The following is a 22,463-nucleotide window of genomic DNA, read 5'->3' on the forward strand; positions in this document are numbered from 1 at the left end:
TGGGTCTCCAGCTGTTTTTGGACTACAGTCCCCATCAACCCTGACCACTGGTCTGGCTAGCTAAGGATGATGGGAGTTGTAGTCCAAAATCAGATGGGGACCCAGGTTTGGGAAACACTGGGCCAGATGATGGCTAGAGTTCAGGTGGAGAAAGCCCCGCTGTGAAGATGAATGAACATGGCACCGGCTCCCAAAAATGGTACTGGGCCAAGTTCAAGGTTTCGGTGTGAACACTGACATTTTGAGTTGGCACGCATGGAAAGCGAGACAAGCCCCTCACAATCTTACCGTAATGTCTGTGTAGAGAGATTTGCCATACATCCTCTTGTATTCCTGCCTTATGTCTAGCAGGTCAACCTCACTGCGTGACACCATGATGCGAATGAGAGTCCGGTCTTTGGTTCCAGCTCCCTGCGAAGAACGTGGCAGAATGTGAATTGTTACCAGACTGCGATGCTCCCTCTGAACATGTAGCATTGACCGTTACTCAAAATGGCCGCTCAAGGCTTTATGGCAGGCGTCCCCTAATGTGGTGCCCTCAATATGTTTTGGACTATACAACTCCTGTCATCCTTCTCCATTGGTCACAACGGCTGAGGCTGATATGAGTGGTAGTCCAAAATATATGGAGAACAGAGTTGGGGACAGCTGCTTAATTGATAACTAATTCAAAGTCCAAAACCTTACACATGCCCATTTGTTAACAACAGGGTGGCATATCCTTTTTAGCCTCAAAAGATGTTGGGGGAAGGAAGGGACAACTGAGAAGGAAGAAAAGGGGGCACCAAACCCTTTGCCTCCCTGCTGTCACCCCATTTCAGATCACAAACACCCCAACCCCAACACCTCTGTCATTTAAAATCAGGGCTGTGGAACCCGGGCGGGAGGAGAGGAATTGGAATGAAGAAAATGGCAATGGGTTATGTGCACACGCCTGCAGCCATTTCTTGCTCGAGCATTGCCTCCAGAGGTTTTTCAAGCTACAGTTACACAGGTTTGTGTGAAACATGTCTGCCAGCCCTAAAATCTGGTATCCTGGGCTCAGATCTACATCCCAACGGAGTCGGCTTCTAACAGCTCATTTGAATATCTGACCCCACGGACATGCAGAGGCCCACATGATTTCAACTCACCTTCATGGCCTTGTGCAGCCTCTCTGCAAAGAAAGCAGGTGTATTTCTTACACACTTAACTGCAAAAGAAATTGAGATCACCAGTTACTGACTGTTAACCATTTGCTAACCATTAAAAAAAGCAACATCAATGCCATACTGTTTTTGCTGAAATCCGCTTTCTCAGGTTAACCTGGGAGTTGAGATGACTCAGTGAATGTCATTGGGAGGAACAAAGGGGACAATCACACAAAATCAGATTAAAAAAAAAAAAAAAAGCACACAGTCATGCAATCCAAACAGCTATCAAACAGCATCTACCTTTTTACTTGAGCATTTTATGGGAGTGGAAGGAACCAATGGTGATGTTCATTTGTAACCTAATACAAGGTATGTTCCTTTTTGATATCAATGTTAAGATTTCTCATGTAGATGAACAAGGCACACATTACACTTCAAGACCGGAAAATGGGAGGCAGTGAAGTTAGTCACACGCTATGGGAGTATTGCATACAGTTACCAAGCTTACAATCCTGAAAGCTATAATGGAGCCAAAAAAAAAAGGGTACATATTTCCAGTTAGATCTGGTGCAAAGAGTAAAAGCCATTTTATACGACAAAAAACAGTGAGTGTTTATAGAACACATTTTAAATATTCAAGCAGCTTCATATATTATTGCCTTGTAAATCCTTATGACCGTGCTGCAGGGTATAGTGGTTTGCCTAAGGTCACCCAATGAATTTGTGGCCAATATGACACTTTAACTAGCACTCTGGGATTCACTGGTTGATAGTTGACCACTTATGACAGGGTAAGTGATCCTAGAAGTTATTTAACATTTTTGAAAAGGAACTTGGTGATGGCAACAGCTTTTGGCACAACACTCGCCCTTATCCAAGAAACACACTTAGAATGTAAATGCGGTGTTGTTGGACGTGACTTATCTTCAAAACAAGAGGAATGAATGAGAGGATACAGACAAAGGTTGCTGTGCCTGGCATGGAAGGTGAAGTAGCAAGTTCAAAGGGCATCCTCAGTGGAATCCTAGCCCTTTCCCCAATCACATGAACTGTGACTTGTTAAATGGGAACCAGGTCTAACGAGACAAACCAAAGGAATGGTAAATGCAATTTATAACCAAGTTCTCTGGGGGAAGTAAAAGTAGCTTCAAATTGAAACTCGCAGCCAAAGCCAAATATTCTCAAGAGAACTATTGTATAGAAAGTGGCATGAAATATATGATAAAATATTCTGAACAGCAAAGTTTTTCACCTACACGTTGAACCAAGCTTTATGACTCGCTTTCCACACATATACATACAGTATCATCTCTTAGCTTTGCCCCTCTTTTGTGCTTTGAAATACATCTTAAGTAACATACATGTCACATTTTACCCTGCCAAAACACACGAATCCTTTAAAAGCTACTCTGAGAACTTGCAGGTGAAGAGGTTGGCGATACTGCAGGTGCTAGCCAATAGGTGCCATGCATAGCCTGCTATCCCCCAACTTCTGGATCTTTTTCAAAAATTATATATTTTAAAGAGTGCAGTCCAGGCCAGAAACCTGTGTGTGTTTAGGGCAGCAAAAGAACATTCAAACCACAATTTGAAAATTTAGATTCATAGTGGTGCAATGGGTCAAGTGCATCTGGCTGTTAACCAGAAAGCTGGTGGTTTGAGCCCACCAAGGGATGCCTGTGCGCTGGATTCCTGTATTGCAGGGGGTTGGACTAGATGACCCTTGGGGGTCCCTTCCAACTCTATGATTCTATGATCTTCACTCTTAAAGAGACCTCACCCACCTACTGCCAGCATCCCAGATTCGAGGTCTCCCGACATCTCTCTGATTATGCTCTTCTCAATGTCACGGTTACACATTCGCTGATATTCACTGAAAACTGTCGAGAGAGAGAGAGAGAAGGGATCATCAGTTATTTAAGCCAAGTTAGTGTGAATAGTGAAGTCTGACAACCAGCTCTTGAAGGATGTTGCTAAGTCTTAAGTCAGTTGCACTGCCCCATCACAGGCCTTCAGTTGTTTTGTTTTGTCTGGTATGGCACTAACTCAGATCACTTATCTAAGTTGACATCTGGCGGCTGGATGACAGACACCCCCTCCCCAATTATTAACTGTGGACCCTAACAGGAGGACAAACGCCCTTTGTTATGTAGGAGGAGGAATTTCAGGCGGTGCAGCTTGTCTCACCTGACAAATTTCTACATAACTATTTAAAAGGGTCGAAGAACCCAGCCCTTCTTTGCATCTGATCAGAGTTGGCTGATCTTAAGGTAAAGGTAAAGGTACCCCTGCCCGTACGGGCCAGTCTTGCCAGACTCTAGGGTTGTGCGCCCATCTCACTCAAGAGGCCGGGGGCCAGCGCTGTCCGGAGACACTTCCGGGTCACGTGGCCAGCGTGACAAGCTGCATCTGGCAAGCCAGCGCAGCACACGGAAACGCCGTTTACCTTCCCGCTGGTAAGCGGTCCCTATTTATCTACTCGCACCGGGGGGTGCTTTCGAACTGCTAGGTTGGCAGGCTCTGGGACCGAACGACGGGAGCGCACCCCACCGTGGGGATTCGAACTGCCGACCTGACGATCGGCAAGTCCTAGGCGCTGAGGTTTTACCCACAGCGCCACCCGCGTCCCCTACTGGCTGATCTTAGGCACCATCAAAAATGAAAATATTAGTTACCACTTGTCAAGAAAAAGCATATATAGTCTCTTGCACTGTTGCAGCCTAATTTTACAATCACCAAACATCCTCTCGATGCAAAGTATAGACAGAAATTACCTGCTATTAGGTGAGCTTTACTTCTGGCACAGAGAATTGCATTGAATTTGGACTCATCAGTCCCAAGTCGATTTTCTCCTGCTGCATACAGCGCCTTAAAAGAAAAATCACAGGTCATTACTTGAGCTCAGCTGCTTTCCAAATTTCACTCTGCTTTCGAAGGCTTCTTCTCCCTTACTACTCATTCTTTAATTATCTTGATATTTCTGGACTGGTCCTATTTCTTTCCCACACCTTTATTCACGTAGCTAACCTTTGCTAACCTCCCTAACAATCAAGAATGCAACTATAATGCAAGCAACCTGGAGCTGCAGCCAAAATACTACAGGCTCATGTTGAATTTTGCTTTCTTCCCCTTGCACACAGCACAACTTCACCTTGCATCCCAACTGATGCTGTTAAGATGCACATTTCACTGCCCCCACTTCATACTACTGACTGAAAGCTACTGGCGCAAAAATCTTTGCAAAATGATATTGGGACAAAGGGGTGCCACTGAAAATGGCAGTGGCGTATTCCTTATAACTAGGGCCGAGCCAAAATGCAACAGAGCGAACATTTTCATTGTGAAATGGGGGTGAATGAAAAATTCCACAAGTACATTCCAACTCTCCCCTCTCCATGCTTTCTCTCAGAAAAGCTTGACAGGTTTGTAAGTCACAAGTCTATGCAACCCTGAGAAACCTGCGTGGTTCCTCCTTCCATACAATTTGAAATAAACAAAAAAAATTCACCACATGATGAACCAAAAGGAGAAAGTTGCACATTTCAGGGAAATTATTACTGAAGCACCAATTCATTTAGTAAATAGTTCCAAAAATGGAATAGGTGAGGGTAAATTTGAGAAGGGTTTTTTAAAAAATATATTCGATTGCAATCTTCTTGTTGCTGTTATCTTGGGATCATTTATCTGTAGTAACTTGAAAACGGGAAACCGTGCAAACTGCTCAATGTAGAGCTGGGGGAAAGCCATACCAACCCCCCCTTTTTTTCAGAAACAGGGGCTGTGGGGGCAGGAGGAATATTTTTTTTAAGCAAACTGTTCTCAAGGTAACTTCCACGCTAGAAATGAGGCCAGAGGAGAAACATGCCAGGTTGTGGGGGAGTACACACGGCCTCAAGTTTTAGATTTCATTAAAGTAGGAGATGTTTAAAGGAAACCAAGAGTCTGCTCAATGCAGCAGCCATCTGGCTGGGCCTTTAAAGAGAAATCAGTGTGGAACATAAACTAGACAAGACTCCTCATACTAACCTGAGCATCGCTTTGGACAGCCGCCATGTTGACACTGGTACTTTCATCTCTGTTTCCCTGAAATAATTACCAAGTCAGTCAAAAGATGAAACACTGCTTTTGAAACACTGTAACTGATGTTAGCCTAATGAGGTTGTTAGTCCAGCAAAAAGCAAGCCGAACAGTTTAAAGTATGCTTTGTTCTATTTGCTTGTTAAACATGCGTATTTGTTTCATGATGCTTCCAATTTAATGTTGCAACACATTAAGGTTAAATGGGACAGACAAATTCTCGCCAGTCTGTATATTTTCAAACATGATCACTGTTAACTTGATATCCAAGATCTGATAATTTAAGATTCTTTGGTAAAATATAGATGGACAACAGTTATCAGAGATATATATACCGTATTTTTTGCCCTATAGGTCGCACTTTTTCCCCTCCAAAAATGAAGGGGAAATGTGTGTGCGTCCTATGGGGCGAATGCAGGCTTTCGCTGAAGCCTGGAGAGCGAGAGGCGTCGGTGCGCACCGACCCCTCTCCCTCTCCAGGCTTCAGGAAACTATCCGCAAGCCTTGCAAGCAGCAGCCTGCAGCCCGAAGCACAGGGCGCCCTCCGGAGGGCACCCCGTGCTTCGCGCAGGTGTCCGCAAGCCTTGCGCGCCCAACGGGAGTTCCCGTGGGCTCGCAAGGCTTGCGGGCAGCAGCCTGCAGCCCGAAGCACAGGGCGCCCTCCGGAGGAAAGTTTTAATGTTTTAATTGAGGAGGGAGAATTGTTTGGTTAGGGCAGGGGTCTGCAACCTTTAAGACAAAAAGAGCCACTTGGACCAGTTTCCGAAGGGGAAAAAAACTGGGAGCCGCAAAACCATTGCGACATTTAAAGCATGCGCGCCGCTGCCCTCCGATCTGACAGCGGGTGGGAAGGTGACGTCGGGACGGTGCGTGACTAACGCACGCACCGCCCCCATGCGACGTCACAGCCAGTACAGCGCCCGCCACAGTGGGGAGTGTCGGGGCGCACAATGTGCCTCCTCCCCTCGCTAGTATCTGCCCCGGAGCCGCGGTAAAGGTGTAAAAGAGCCACATGCTGCTCCGGAGCCGCGGGTTGCAGACCCCTGGGTTAGGGGGAAGAAACTTGCAATATCCAATTCCATTAACTCCAATGCTTTTCGTCTTGAATTATATCACATCATAGGGAACCGACATCCAGGACCACAGCCAGGATGTTCTGTGCCCTCCATTAGAGGCAAGAGGGCATAACCTCATCACACTGGCTTAAAAACATAAAGGTGATCTCCAGTCTTAGTCATACTCGTGAGTAGAACCACTGAAAGGAATGGACTCAAAATATGCCTGACAACAGATATCACCCCAATACTTCTGTGAATTTTACTTCAATGGATGAATGTAAATCTTAGGAGAACTTGGGTTACGTATAAATTATAGCAACACCAACACAGGACAACCGGGTGCAAGGATCTTGCGCATACCTGAGACAGTGAGATTAAAAGCCTCTGGAAGTGTCCAGATGTGTCGTTTCTGATGGCTTCTTCTAAAGTTTTCTTATGCTCTGTGAGAAATACAAAGGAAACTCGTTTTGTAAATGGTCTGTGTTTATTTCATTATAAGGATCACTGGGGTGGGAAGAAAGAGAAGGGAGGAGAGGAAGAGATAATTCTTATCTATTTTTTTATAACACACTGCAAGGACATCTGCTTGGGGGAGAGGATTCACATTCCACTCTTTTATACTCCAGCCAAAATATCAAGGGGGGAAAAAGATGAAAAGGGAAATTTTACACTAAAAGTAGTTCGTGTAAATAGCCCCATTTCGGTTTGACCTACTAGCCAAAGGGAATATTTAAGGCGGCCCACTAGTTCCTCCTCGCAAGATACCTTCCATCACTCAAGCTGGGCTTCCAAAGATACTAACAAATCCTACTTTGAGAAACCATCATCCGTTTCTTCCTTTGAATTTGCCATGGGCGGAAAAGGGGTGATTGGTGCTTTTTCCATCTCTCACACTGGGACTTTGCAAGATAATTCAGCAGTGCTTTGATGATGTCTCTGCCCCCTTCAAAATGTGGGGGGGGGATGATATGTGGGAACGGGAGTAAGCACACCAGGGGCAAGCAGATTTATGGAGCACTGTTAGTGGGGCAGGGAGAGGGAGCTCTCGGTTTTATTCCCGGAAAGTAAAACTAGGACATCTAAATCAGGGCAAACTTTGGATACCGTAAGCTCAGCTGGCGGATCAAACACACGATAGGATTCTATACAGCACAGAAAAGGAACCAAGAACTGTCAAGAAAACCCTTAAAATTATGTGTTTTAAACAAATGAAACCCTAGATAATGTAGTGTGCTTTAGAAGTTGCTGGCCTATAATTTCCATCGTCCCAAACCATTGACCTTGCCAGCTGATGTTAGTCCTTTATGAATTTGCAAGCTGATCCAGCATATGCTTTCTTGGAGACAAAGTCTCAACAACTTTACTGAGGTTTATTCTTAAGCAACTGTGTGCAGGATTGCTGCCTTATGTGTCCACTTAGAAGCACGTACCGTTGAACTAAATGGGTCTTAATCCCAGAAAAAGCAGGTACTGACTGCAGTCATTGTGGTGCATCAAGTCTACAGAGCACTTTGCAACCACACAAAATACAGAGGCAGGGAAGGAGAACAAAAAGAGAGACACACCTTGTTCAGCTCTAGGAACAGTTAGCAATGTACTATTGGGCTAAGTAGCTCTTTCTGCACAAACCGCTGGATCAAACAACTGCCTGAAAAAGGGTGAACCTTCATGAACTCCAGTTTGCCCTTGTAAATTGTCTTCTCCATTCTAAATTTGACAGCCCCACCCAACAAACCAACAAAGCTCAAATTTATAAACAAAGCAGCAGCTTATGCACTGAACAGCCTTCGACCTCAGTGTCCAAAATGCAATTCCTCCTACAAATGTTTCTGCTCAACTTAAACCCGTCATCTTTAAAGGTATTGGGATGGCCTTCTATCAGAACAGCAGAAGTTGCAGAGTTGAGAGGAAAACTCACCTGCTTTGTATGCCCGACTGATTTCCCGAATGTGCTCATTGCTGCGAGACGCCAAGATTTCTATCAGGCAGGCTTCATCCGTGCCAGCTCCCTAAGAAAAGGAAAAGACACTCAAGCTCACCACAAGGCAGAAGCATTTGTCTCCTGGGTTTTGCCCACTTTTAAGGCTAAGAGAGTGCCAGGCTTACTGGTGTGACTCCTATTTCTAGGCCTCACGTGGACTGAGTGTACTCTTACTAGGTCTGCAATGTTTAATCCATTGCTCAGTTTGATTTCTCTATTTTTTGATAGACTTAACTGGTCTACAGATAAAGTATTATTGAATGTGCTTTTAAGAATGAGGGTTGACAAAGACCACCTCAAAAGAGGTGTCCTCTCACATGTGACAGGAGCGCATCACACAAAGGACAAAAGAACTATTATTGCATTTTTCCCCCCATATGCGCACTTCAGTGGACTGCTGGATGCCAGCACAGGCTGAGCAATGACACAGGTGTAGAGGGCAGGAACTGCAAACATTGCAACAGAGCTCTCAGTTTCTTCAGTTAGATTAAACTGCAACTGCTGTGCAATCCCCTCCTCCAAGAATTATACAAAGGGAGAGTTGCTTTTGAGAACGGTATACCGTAGTCCCATCACACTGTACATAGCTCTTGAAACAGAAAGATAAGCAGAAGTCTCTTGATTCAGTAGCATAATAAAAACTGATACTGCAAGGGTTGGGTGGAGGGGGTCACAGGATAGGTATTCACACATGCAAATCCAGAATGGTGGGTTTTGAAGACAGGCTTGAAGCAGGAGAAAGATGATGCGTCAAATAAAGAATTTAGGGAGGCAAGAATTATGTAACAACAACAGTAGCTTTCGTTTAAACCATACAGACCTTGATGGCTTCTTTTATTTCATAAACATCAAACTGGACAGGAGTCTTCATCATTGCCAAGATTGTCCTCTCGAAGTTGCCGGAAAGCTCAGACTTCAGGTCCTTGATCAAATCCTGGTTTTTTTTAAGCGAAAAAACACCACATGTTTCCCTTGTAAAGTCATATTTAGTGAGTTTTTTAAAGGATGAGAAACAAAAGGTTTATGCCAAAGCTTCCTATTCAAGGCATACTAATGATCTGAATCTCTTTTCTTGCAATGTCAGACTTCAGAAAAGTTCGGTAATATCTGTGAAGTTATTAATATAGCACAATCAGTGTCAACTGCACTTTATTGAGTAACATAAGGAAGGGTAAAGGTAAGATTTCTGCCCAAAGGAGTTTACAAACTAAATTTCTACCAGAGCAGAGGACAAATGTAACAGTGTGAATATTTGCACCCACACAAATTTTAGGTTTTATTTCAGCTGAATAGGGCAATGAACCATAGTAACCAGTAATTTAAACCCCGCTCTTATGTCCACGATATGCTGAGAGCAACTTCACAGCATAAGAAATATGGAAAAAGCAAATGAACACATTATAAACAATGTCATAAACTAAAAAGCAGCAACCCAGGAACATAATACTTATTTTATTTATTAAATAAATAATTTGCTCAAAAGGGCCATGGTGCCGTTTAAAAATTAAGCAAGCACAAAGCTGGCAAAAGTAATTCCTTAGAAGAATGTGTATTGTTGTTTTGTTACATATTTTGTGCTTTTACACTTAGTAATCTTAAGAAGATGATGATAATTGTTCATTAGCAAAAATGTAGAACTCTGATGCAAAGGTTTTTAAGAGTGGCTGACCAGTAAAAGCTGATGATATGAAAAGAGTGTGTTTGAGGAATACAAAAGTCATCCTGCTGAAAACTGCAAGATATTACCAAACTTATTTTGTACCTCTCATTCGTTGGGGTGTCAAGATATTTAAATTCTCTTTCATTATTTTGTTGCCAAAATCATTCACCATCATCATTACGATAATGTGACAACCCCTTGCCCTTAAATCCCTTCAATGGCTTCCTGTCCATTCTCAGATCCAGCTGCCTTGTTCCTACATACAACTCTTCCCATGGCCTTGTCCCCTTATCTCTCTGCATTCCTGCCTGTGATGTTTGTCTGCCCAGCTCCACCATCCTTCAAAAGACTCCTTCTCCCTTAACTGTGCTGCAGCCCTAAAATTGCCTCCCAGAACACCTGCACAAATGCCACCCCTCCCTTTAAATCCATCCTCAAACCCTGCCCTTTCTGTTTAACCCTTGGCACAAAATCCTAGCCCTCTGGCGACTTCAGCATGAAGCTAAGCCAAAGAACATACAAACTAAACCGACTGCACATGACTTCCATGTTTAGCTCTGCCTCCACTTCCTTCCTCCGTTGCAATAATCAAAGAATAATTTCAAGGTGGAGAACTTACCTTTCCATAAGCTGTTTTGAAAGAGAGCAGAATCTGCTGGCGTTGCTTGTTTGAGCGACTTCCCAGACAATCAATGATTGCCTGCTCGTCGGTTCCTGAAAATATACAGAATCAAGTGTTTAGTGCGGCCTCTTTCACCGTCATAATACTTTCTGATCAACCTACTTCAGCAGAATCTAACCCAGCATTTAGTAATCGGAAAAGGCCAACTTTTAAAACCAAGTGTATTCTCTCCTGCCACCTTATACACTGCATGGCATCACTTGTTCAAATGCATATTTGAATCTGCAGCAGTCATGAGTAACTATGGGATGGCTCAGCTGGTAGAGCACGAGACTCTTCATCTCAGGGTTGTGGGTGTGAGTGCCACGCTGGGCAAAAGATTCCTGCATTGCAGGGAGTTGGGTTATTGGAATAGATGATTCTCATGGTCCCTTCCATCTCGAGGATTCTGTGATTCTATATTCTGTTGTACTTTAGGCAGCAAAGCATTGACGGATGAGCTAAGCCTGTATGACATTATGGGGTATTCGCACACATTCCAATTACTTTTTTTTAAAAAAGAAATCCAAATATTTAAATTTCTGAGGGAAGGGACAGTTGTGCATTTGGTTTGGATTGAAGAGTCATACACGTTTTGCATAGACTAGGAATGGAGAGATTTAAGTTGGGAGGAAAAAAGCAGGACAGAATTCAGTGGGAAAGGAAAGAGAAATAATTTGTAAAACGCTGAAAAATGTTTCACAAAAAGCAAAGAAGCTAAAAGCAACTTTTGAGGTCTTCCAACCTCGAAGAAAAGATCAAATGCTAGAAAGGAATAGAAATCTGGGCGTTGCGATCAGAATGAGCAACTACGGAAAACTTGAGTGCAGCAACAGATGCCCTTCTATCTTTGCACAGTAGGCTCCATTCCAGCCATGCAAAAGTTTGATGTCTATACACAGCCCTCTCTATCCAGGCAGGACCAGATTCCCTCCAGGCACAGAGCAGGACCGGAAAGGGGGGTGGCTTGGGGAGAGTGTTGGGGGGCCCTGCCCTCAAGGGTAGCAAGCAAGCTCCACAAAATCCCTCTTATGTTTTCTAGCTGGAAGAGGAGGTGGACATTAAACTTGTTCCTTCCAGCTTGTAAAGGTATATCTGAGTGACTGACTTTGCAAAGCAAGGATGGGAAGCCAGATCTGGATGGCTGGCTTTATTGTTTATTCCACAACACACACACACACACACACACACACACACCTTGACCTGCCCAAAACCTAAAGTTCAATAGGACATCTGGTGTAGGGCAGGTGGGTTGCAGCCTTGCTGAAACAACCTTAAGTGTAAGATGAGCCTACTGGATCCAGCCAGTGGCCTATCCAGCCCAGCATCCTTTTCTTAGTGGCTGACCAGATGCCTTCACGAAACCCGCAAGCAGGACTCAAGCACAAGTGCACTCTCACCTCCTGTGTCCAGCAACTGCAAATCAGAAGCACGCCTGCTTCCATCAGAGAGAGAGTAATCATGAACAGTCTTTCCTCCATGAGAGGAGGTAGGATAGCCATCCTCCAATATCTCAAGGGCTGCCACATGGAAGATGTTTCCTCCATCTCTGGAGGGTGGGACCCGAACCAATGGATTTAAGTTACAAGGAGGAGAATCCAAGTAAACCCTAGGAAGAACTTTCTGATCCTGTTCTACAGCGGAACGGACTCCTTCAGAAGGTGGTGGACTCTCCATCCTTGGAGGTTTATAAGAAGAGGTTGGATGGCCATGTGTCATGGATGCTTTAGCTGAGATTCCTGCATTGCAGGGGGTCGGACTAGACGACCCACTTCCATTTTTCCATTTCTATGATTCTATGTGCACTTGGGCATACATCTGTTGGGCTCACGGAATTTCCAAATCCCTGGTACAGAGAACACAGACCCATGGCCAGTGTCACGGGCTGTGTTCCAAGGGCAGAAGATGCAATGCCCAGAATCACTTTCACGTTACCCAGAACACAGACGTAACCTTCAACGTTTTGCAAAGCAGTACCCAAATTATCCCTGAACGTGCAAGAAGCCAAAGAGTGGGACAAAGAGGATATCTCACATCATTACGTGAAGAAAAAGCACCCAACTTTTGAGTGCAAGCACTACTCACCAAACCCTTTCATGGCTTTCCTCAACACCTCTGCGTCCCTCAGAGGGTCAAAGGATGGAGCATCACGGATTGTGCCTCGGTTTCCAGACTGCATTGTCCAAAGAAGAATGGGGGGGGGGGAAGCTATCAACCAACGTTTACTACTTCGCCTGCCTGCCGCTTTCCCTTACAACACATCAATACCCGTCCTTCCCTCGCCGCTCAACGTGGCAAACGCATACCCAGAAACCATAGCTGGTGGAAAGTGGTGGGGTAAGGGTCAAGCATCCTTCCCATGCACCACCTGTCAACCACCAATTGAACTCCTTCCCATCACTTTTTAGCATTCGACAGCATCTGGGGCACACAGGTGCAACACGTGCCATCAAACACCTAGTTTTTGCAATTTTCCTATTATACACTGGAAGAAAAGGAAGCTCAATAATTTAAGAAGAGGTTCTCTTACCGCTCCGGGAGTAATGGTCGGCACTGTTGGTCCTGGGTAAGATGGCATAGAAGGATTAACAGCTGGGCCAGGAGGGTAACTTGGCATAGGCTGCTGGTGCCCTGGCAGAGGCATTGGCTGCTGCCCAGGATATGGCTGTTGCCCAGGATACGGCTGGGGCTGCTGTCCTGCTCCTGGCATCGGGCCACCTGGATACCCTGGATAAGATGGCATTCCTGTTGGTGGGTTTCCTCCTGGCGCTGGCGGGTACATTCCGTAAGATGGCTGCTGTCCTTGAGGAGGTTGCCCAAAGCCCCCAGGAGCTTGTCCAAAGCCTCCTTGGGGAACCGGGGGGTAGCCACCGGGGACTGGAGGGTACATGCTCTGCGGCACGTTGGCGCCACCAAACGTTCCCGACATGTTGGAAGCCTGAACAATCAAATGCACAAAGTTAGCACGTGTGCCTCAAATAGCACGTAACATTTCTGTAACACTTTGAGGGTTGAGAGCACTCTATGTACATCTTTACAACCGCCATCTAAACAGGCCAGTATTATTACAGATAGGAATCCAAAAGATAGGAGGTTGCCTAAGACCTTTGGGGTTCACTAGATTTGAGCTTGGGACTTCTTGGCAAGACCGCCCAGCTACTTGTCCCCTGTGCTACTCTTGTCTGAAGGAGCGTCTCCACCTCCATCGTTCTGCCCGGACACTGAGGTCTAGCGCTGAGGGCCTTCCGGCGGTTCCCTCATTGCGAGAAGTAAGGTTACAGGGAACCAGGCAGAGGGCCTTCTCGGTAGTGGCGCCTGCCCTGTGGAACGCCCTCCCAGCAGATGTCAAGGCAATAAACAACTATTTTACTTTTAAAAGACAACTGAAGGCAGCCCTGTTTAGGGACGTTTTTAATGTATGATGCTGTATTGTTTTTAATATTTAGTTGGAAGCCATCGAGAGTGGCTGGGGAAACCCAGCCAGATGAGCGGGGTATAGATAATAAATTAATTATTATTATTATTATCTGTGTGATGCTCCACAGTCATCATTTTGAACAGGCTAGAAGAGCTCCCTAGGTCCCAGAGCCTAGACTACTAATGAGCTTGGGTACTCCCTGCTCCTCCACCAGCACAGTGGCAGAGCTGAATTTGGAATCTTTCGTTTCTGGTTTTCATTAACCACAGTTTGCCATGTTACCATGGTAACCCAAACTGTGGTTAGTCTTAACTATGCTTAGTGGAAACAAGGTAACTTCACACCACAGTTTACGAATCTGTCTTGTTTTCTCTACCTACAGTTAAAACTAACCACAATTTAGAATTTGAACAACAAGCTGCACTGTAATTAATCAGAAAAAGCTTATGATATGGAAGGTAGGTTCGTTCATACAACACAGAACTATGGCATAGAAATTTTTATTTTATATTTTCTACCTTTATATTTTATGTTCTGCATTTCATCTATGTAAGCATATGCTAATGTCCAATACTTTGCACATGCAAAGTATCCATTTCCCCCTCAATAATATGGGGTTTTTATTGGCATATAAACAGGGTTTTGCCATTCTGTATCATTTGCCTGCTTGAGATATGGGCTTATGCAAATATCTCATTTGCCATGCTAAACAGAGTTGGGGATGTGGAGCACCTTGTTACACACTGTGCTTCACAGAATTGTAGAATCATAAATTTGGAGGGACCCCGAGGGCCATCTAGGCCAACTCCCTGAAATGCAATAATCTGAACTCATGGTCCCTCATCCAGTTTGAAACCATATGGTACCCTGCTTAGCTTCGCAAATGTGCTAACAGCATTCTTGCCGCAACCACCAGGAGGAGCTTCAGAGAATACTTTTGCAAACATAATCTGTCTGTTACAGCTTTTACCACTGATGAAATAAAGGACAGATATGGAAAGAAGACAAGGGGAAGAGAAGTTGAATGTAACTTTATGACTGCTGTAAACCACTATGAGGCCCTTCCTTGGAAAGCAGAATCTAAATATATTAAAAGAAGACAAAAATTCAGGCAGCAGAATTTCGCAGCTGGCTTTAGCGGAAACAGGAAGATCTACCAAATTCCAACTGAAATTACTCACCATGCCTGACATATAGTCTGGATTAAACTGGTTGGCATAGCTTCCAACATTTTCTAGCCCAATTGGAGGAGGATTTGCAGGAGGATAGCTGGGAGCCCCCCAGGGGTTGCCACCTGAAATATTAAAAAATAAAAATGCACAAGAGCTACAGAACAGTTGTATATCTGTTTGTTAGCATATGGATTTCTATGGCAGAATTTTCACTGTAATGGCCACTGGCAAAAGCAGGCAGGCTTCGATGCAGTTCCATTTTGCTCTGTTCTCCATCCCTGGACCAACAGATGTTGCAACATAAAGCAGCAGGTTCTCTGAAAGCTACTGTAGTAATGCTCCGGCCCCTCGCCCCTCCCTCACCTGTCCTTACCATCCAGCTGGATCAGGTCTCCAGGAATGGTGGCCGGCAGCATGTACTTTTTTACAGAACAAAGCGCATCAAAAAAGGTAGTTGCTGCCACCACTCCCCTGTGCCAGGGCACCAGAAGACATAACCCAAGGGAGGAGGTTATACTTCCTAGTTACCGGCTGCCCCAACCTACAATTTGTTTCCACAAAAGGCAGGCAGAAGTTTAACAGATGTAGTATGGCTAATTGTTCAGGCTCCGGATTCAGGCTTCCCCTCAGATTGGCACACAAGACAGGAAAAGGTCTCTTTTTAAAATTTATTTTAAATTAAACATGCTTAAAAAGCAGACACTTCTCTTATATATTTCAAACCAGTAAAACAAAGACATGGTAGAATATAGCTAACTAGCATACTTACAAATGAGAACAAAGACAAAGTTAGAATAGTTTCAGAGTTCTCAGTAAAATCCGCATCTCAAAGACAGCAGGAATCTTCATCACAAAGACACACAGGCAGGACAACTGTTAGCAAGGTGGCAACTAACAGACGGGCGAATTGCGGATTTTTTAGGATCTTTATTTCTAAATCTCACTTGGAAACAGAACTCAGATCCAACCAAAATTCCTGATTATGTTTAAATTCACCAATGGTTAGCTAATTGACTAATAATTTTAACTTGTGACAGCTGAGTTCGTTAGTTCCCAGGACTTTGGATCAAAGAGTTCCTCCCTTCTTCAGATACTCAGCAGATGCACATTCCCAGAGTGATTAGGGTTGATAGCAACGCTGTTTGGGTGTGAATGAGTTAGGTACCAGGTGTCAGAAGGCCACTAATCAACCTGGAGAAGCTTCTTCCTGAGATAAGCAACTTCACACATTTGGAGACTGTTAGCCTGCAGTGTTAAAGCAACAAAACCCATTTCCCAGAAATCTTATGGCTTTTGACGTCCCACAATACTTTGCTTCTCACTTGACCAAAGTTTGGATCTATTGAAATTTCCCAACTTCACTACAGCTACGCTAAAACCATGCGTGCATTTCAAAGGCTAATAAACGGCCGTCAAATAGATAATCATCTGTTTGCAAAACATGCAGCGTATAAATAACAGACACTAGAGCAAAATACATGGCAAGAGGAACAGTCTCTTCCTTCCTTCTAACAATGTAAGAGAGAACAGGTGATAACAGCAGGGAATGTAAACTATATCTTCATAGGAAGCTATATGCAGCTGCTGCATACAAGAGTCAGACCAGTGGTCTATCGTCTATCAGCCACAATTCTGTCTACTCTGACTGGCAACAGCTCTCCCAGGCCTCTTGAGCTCTACAAACCGGAGATCCCTTCAACTGAATATGCTGGTGACTGAATCCAAGGTTATTTGCACTACTCCTCTGGTTTGCACCCTTCTGTTATCCAATTCCCGCCAGGTTACTATGATTCTTAAATGAAATACAGTAAGCTTACCTGGAGCAGCAGGTGGATAACCGCCGGCAGGAGGATACCCGGGATAACTCATTCTGCAGGACTGCAAAAAGAAGAACAATGATTTAATACACTGCAAAGTGTTAATTACATATTTTATTTATATCAGTTGGTAGAGCATGAGGCTCTTAATCTTAGGTTCATAGGTTCAAGCCCCACACTGGGCAAAATATTCCTGTATTGAAGAGGGTTGGACTAGATGACTCCCATGGTCTCTTCCAACTCTACAATTCTATATTCTGAATACCAGTCGCTGGAAAGAAGGCAGTAGTGATCAGATCCTGCTTGCGGTTTCCAAAAAGGCATCTGGTTTGCCACTTTGAGAACAGGATGCTGGCCTATATGAGCCACTGGCCTGATCCTGCAAGCTCTCCGTACATTCTTACATACGCAACACATAGCAGCTTAAAACTAAAGCAGCTGGGATTGTTTTGAACTTTTGGGATTTTACCATCAAATTTAGCTTCGTTTTGCCTTTCTTCCACGAAGCTCTGCCCATCCTCACCCAATATCCTCATTCTTTGTGGTAGGTTACACTGAGAGATGGCAAGTGGCTCAAAGTAGGATCTGTGGACAAATGAAGGGTCTTTTTGTCAAATCCTAGCCACTACGCAACTATTTCTCATTACATCATGTTGTGCATTTTTATAGTTTTGATGCCACTATCACTGAGATGAATTGTAACCTCATGATCCTGGCAACCTCAGGAGATCCTGCCATCCAAAACGGTATGAGATCTAGATTTAGGAAACCGCAAAGCACTGTAGCTACGGGACTTTTTCATATGATTGCAATCACAGGTAAAATAAGGACACTTTAGTGGTTTTTCATCCTCAGGCTGGAAACTGGTGCACCTTTTTAATGACACAGCTGCAGATGTGTACTTATTAATCTCAGAATCAGAGAACTGTAGAATTGGAAGGGACACCAAACGTCATGTGGTCTAACCCCCTGCAATGCATGTTCAAACAGTGAACATCATGCATCATGTTCACAAAGTGGGGAACCAGCAGTCAATCAAACGCAAGTGATATGCTGCATGTGTATGCTGCAAGCACATTTTTTCCTTATCTGCACATATAAAACGCTTTAAATATGCATGTTGCAGATTAAATTTCTAAAGCAGGTCCTGCTTTGTCTTCAGCTTCCCTGCCCTCCACCCCCCCCCCACTTAAATAATACTCCCAGGGTGGTTCCCCCAGAATCAGGCTGTTAGACAAGCTCTCCTGTCCACAAGCAGTTCTTTCTCCCTAGTAAAAACATAAAGCCACTTCCTTTATTTTAAGCTACATTTATAACTTCTACTTTTCAAAGTAAAGGTTTTCAAATGAGAGCTAACAAGAACTCAAACACATTACTTTGGCGTGAAACGTAGCTAACTGAAAATACATCAATGGAACCTAGTATTACTTTTTAGTAACAACCAGGAAAAAGAGGGGAGCCTTCTCCAGATGTGGCACACAAACATCTGCCCCATTACGAACAAATCCAGGAGAGCAAGTTTTTGATGTTATACTTAGATCCCTCTGCCTCTAGAACTGTAAAGCTCTTAAAAAAATAATACAGCCATAATAGGTTCATTCATTCCTACCAGCCACCCCAAATGCCAGCAAGTAAAGAGGGAACAAGGGGCACAAGCGAAGAACTGTGCTGGGAGGCAAGACAAGTCGGCAGGCAGAGAAGCTTGTTGATTTAGCTGCCTCCCCGAGGTTGGAATTCATTTCGTCCGTCTGAAGCCAAAGCGCGTTGCTATGCCAACTTTCCCACCCTGCGTTACCTGCAGGAACTATGGCGATACTGTGGGACCACATTCCAGTTAGAACTGTGCTAACCAGAAGCTGCACATGGATAATTTCAGAGGCGTTATGAACTAGTGAAACTGGTAAAGCACTTATGTTATTCCTATTTTACACACAGATAGAAGATGAAAGAGATTTAGGGGGAAATGGCAGTGCTGGGGAGGTGCGCCACATGGTCTCTCCCAAGGTTTGAAATTCCTTTAGAATTGCTTGCTTTTTTTTTTTTTTTTTTTTGGCAATTAACTGGGAATGGAATTAAAATGGCTGTTTCACACAGCACTTTCTGAAACTATGATATCCAGCAATGCCCATAACGAGAATAGTTTTACATAGGTGTTACAGAACTAAGGGCTCATTCACACTTCTGCTGCTTGCCCCAGGGATATCTTTACTGCTAAATCAGAGCCAACACCAATTTTCTCCAGACTGATGTTTGCTCCAATTCACTGCTGAAGAGTGGGGTATTTGGGGGGACGGGGACTATGGGGCAAAGGCAAAACTGCTTGGACTCATGCCCAGGAAGCACAAGACAAGCCTGAATAGCTCAGTTGGCTGATAATGTGAAGGTTGCAAGTTTGATCCCCACATGGGACAGCTGCATATTCCTGCATTAGAGGGGGTTGAACTAGATGATCCTCAGGGTCCCTTCCAACTCTGGCATTCTATGATTCTAAAAGTGGGAAACATCTCGGACCCTCTCATCTGAACTGCATGGTTTTATTTAACCAAGGTGCACTGTTACAAATGCACTGGCACCAACCATGGTTAATACTGAAAAGGATTGCCCTAAGCCAGAGGTCAGCAAACCTTTTCAGCCGTGGGCCGGTCCACTGTCCCTCAGACCTTGTGGGGGACTGGACTATATTTTTGGGGGGGAAATGAACGAATTCCTATGCCCCACAAATAACCCAGAGATGCATTTTAAATAAAAGCACACATTCTACTCATGTAAAAACACGCTGATTCCCAGACCGTCTGCGGGCCGGATTTAGAAGGCAATTAAGCTGGATCTGGCCCCCGGGCCTTAGTTTGCCTACCCATGCCCTAATCTCTTATAGCACATGGAACGCAGCACAGACCAAAAGGGGAAAAATAGTGTTAACATGCCTCCTCCCTCCTCCTCCAGCGTAATTCAACAGATCACAGATTCAATAACATCAGTCCAGAATCCATTGTGACTGACCAGTCAAGCCAAATGTAGCCCACTAGCAACCTATTAAGGCCTGCCAGGTACTAAACACCCCACTCCCCATTTTTGCAGTTCTAGGAAGGTAGGGAAACCATGAAGCTTCACTGAGTCCTCCCTGGGCTGCCATTCAGAGCCAGCAGGTTGAATTTGATTTGGTGGGGGGCAAAGCCACACAGCTCTATGTAAACCGACCACCAGATAATTTGCAGCCTATTATCAGGGTGGGACGAAACATTGGGAACAAAAGCAAGAGGAAAATAGCCAGTTCTCAACAACAGGATGTTGTACTGGAATTTTTAGGCCTCATGCAGTTTCCAAGGGAAGTTTCCACCCATAGCAAGTTAGAGGGAGTTAAGAGAAATGGGGAGCTGAACCACTCAATTTTCCTCTTCCATCACCAGTTTCCCCAAAACTGAACGAAACAGAGGAGTGAGGCACTGCAACACAAACTGAGGATGCTAGATGCAACGTATTACTACTACCGGCCAGCACAACTCAAGGCACAATTAAGCTCAACACACCCTACTGACTGACCATGGATGATGGCCCACCAAGTGGCTCAACAAACCACCTGTTCTTGCTGCCAGGGCAGAACTTTAAAAAGAGGAGAGCAGTGAAGCCTCTGGCAGGTCACGGTGAGCTGCGTGAGGCTTGGCTAGTCAGTAGTTGCGCAGGCCTGTAATTAACAGTCAGATTCCCACCATTAAAGCACCAGGAACTGAAATTGCTTTGGTTTTGCTTGTAGATTTCTCAAGTTTCCTACTTAACAATCTGAAAGCTCCTTAGGGAGAAATGCCTTATGGTAACAGACTTATTCTGCTGTATCTTAGATTCCATGGCCTTTCAAACCGCCCCCCTCCAACATCCTGCATCTGAAAGAGCGACTCACTTGATCAGGTGAGCTCTAGCCTACTAAAACTTACACCACAATAACTGTTGCCTTTAAAGCTCTTAGTTGTGATTTTGCTCCTCAGAAAGTTGTGAGTTCGATTCTTGCATCGCAGGACTTGGGTGGGACTAGATGACCCTTGGGGATCCCCTCCAACTCTTCCAAGTCTATGAGCACAGTTTAAAACCAAAGTGCTTATACTGTGACATTCTAAAAACCGTTCGGAGGTTCTTCCCATCTTAATTCGCTTTGATTTTTAAAGTTATAATAAACTGTTGCAAGGGGGGAAATGACTTAGAACAGGCATAGGCAAACTCCGGCCCTCCAGATGTTTGGGACTACAATTCCCATCATCCCTGACCACTGGTCCTGTTAGCTAGGAATGATGGGAATTGTAGTCCCAAACATCTGGAGGGCTGGAGTTTGCCTATGCCTGACTTAGATTAAACTAACTAACTAAAAGTGGAGAATGGAAAGGAAGGAATGAATGGCAGTTGTTCATTCAATCAGGTGCATAAATAGCCACTTGCCAGTAACAAGTAAGAACTGGTTCCAGGAGACAAGCCAAGGAAATATGCACAGCACACACAGCCCATCTAGGCACAAGTGCTGACAGACTAGTCATCTCTGTTGCTAGCAGCAGTTGTGGGCTCATCAGCAAAGCTATCCGTAAATGCAAACCAGGGAACCTGACACCTTGAAACTGTGGCTTTTAATTTTTTTTTTAAAGCCCTGGCTCTCAGTTTGTAGAGATGAACACTTGCTTCTACACTTGGACCTTTGAGTGCAGCTGGGGCACTGCTCCTACCCAATTTTCTGGTACCACCAAGTGTTTAGAGTGTCGCTATAATCCCCGTAATATTTGCACAATGCCCTTCCCTATGGGAAAGGCAGAAGCAACTCCTCAGAAGCAATTCCTTTGCTGCTTCCTTTTTTCAGCCCCTTTTAAAACCAGGCACTTCCTCCTTCCTTATTTGATGTATTTTTTAATGACTCAGACTTCGCTCTGTGGCAAGAGCCCTACAATCCGCAAGTTCCTGGTTATCTCCCAGTTGCCATCAACCCTGCAGCAGAGCTGTTCTTATCTGCAGCCTGAGTAAATCCTACAAATGGCTTGCTACGTGTTCACCGCCACTGTTATTACCGCAATTGCGCAACAAGAACAATACGGGGAGCACCGTGGAGATCCCTGGGATGCGATGGAATCCTGTGTTGCCTGGATTCCCCATTCAAAATGAGGTTGCGAACAAAGTCCATTCCATAGTCTATTCCGGCTGTCGTAAAAGAGGCAAACATGTTGCGCACCTGCACCCTGTCACCTGCCTCAACTGCAAGTACGCTCCCACCAGGTGCAGGGTGCAATAAGCAGTGTTAGAAACTCAGATATATGAGCTAATCGCCAAATGGCACCTTAAACCCAGGTTATGGTCGCCACAACGGAATGTGTAGGTGCCTTCTCCCCCTCCCCCCCCCCGGTGGAATTTGTTGTTGTTATTATTATTATCATTCACTTTTATACCGCTTTATATTTTAAAGGGGGAAAATCTCAGAGCGATTCACAACACATTAAAACACCAAATAAAACAAATCC

General features: G+C 44.5%; 1 protein-coding gene across 1 annotated transcript in view; it reads right to left on the reverse strand.

The window, feature by feature from the left end:
* The window catches only part of ANXA11 (annexin A11), a 35,571-nt gene that overhangs the window by 2,055 nt on the left and 11,053 nt on the right, over positions 1-22,463 (reverse strand). Inside the window, exons 2-14 of the mRNA XM_077930614.1 lie at positions 16,978-17,038; positions 15,170-15,282; positions 13,101-13,508; positions 12,656-12,743; positions 10,529-10,623; positions 9,070-9,183; positions 8,187-8,277; positions 6,629-6,708; positions 5,160-5,216; positions 3,908-4,001; positions 2,918-3,013; positions 1,134-1,192; positions 289-411 (exon numbers count right to left, since the gene is read on the reverse strand). Of these exons, the coding sequence (XP_077786740.1) occupies positions 289-411; positions 1,134-1,192; positions 2,918-3,013; positions 3,908-4,001; positions 5,160-5,216; positions 6,629-6,708; positions 8,187-8,277; positions 9,070-9,183; positions 10,529-10,623; positions 12,656-12,743; positions 13,101-13,508; positions 15,170-15,282; positions 16,978-17,029 (1,470 nt within the window). The 5' untranslated portion in view covers positions 17,030-17,038. The remainder of the gene's footprint in view (positions 1-288; positions 412-1,133; positions 1,193-2,917; positions 3,014-3,907; positions 4,002-5,159; positions 5,217-6,628; positions 6,709-8,186; positions 8,278-9,069; positions 9,184-10,528; positions 10,624-12,655; positions 12,744-13,100; positions 13,509-15,169; positions 15,283-16,977; positions 17,039-22,463) is intronic.

This window comes from Podarcis muralis, chromosome 6, assembly GCF_964188315.1.
Source record: "Podarcis muralis chromosome 6, rPodMur119.hap1.1, whole genome shotgun sequence".
Lineage (NCBI taxonomy): Eukaryota > Metazoa > Chordata > Lepidosauria > Squamata > Lacertidae > Podarcis > Podarcis muralis.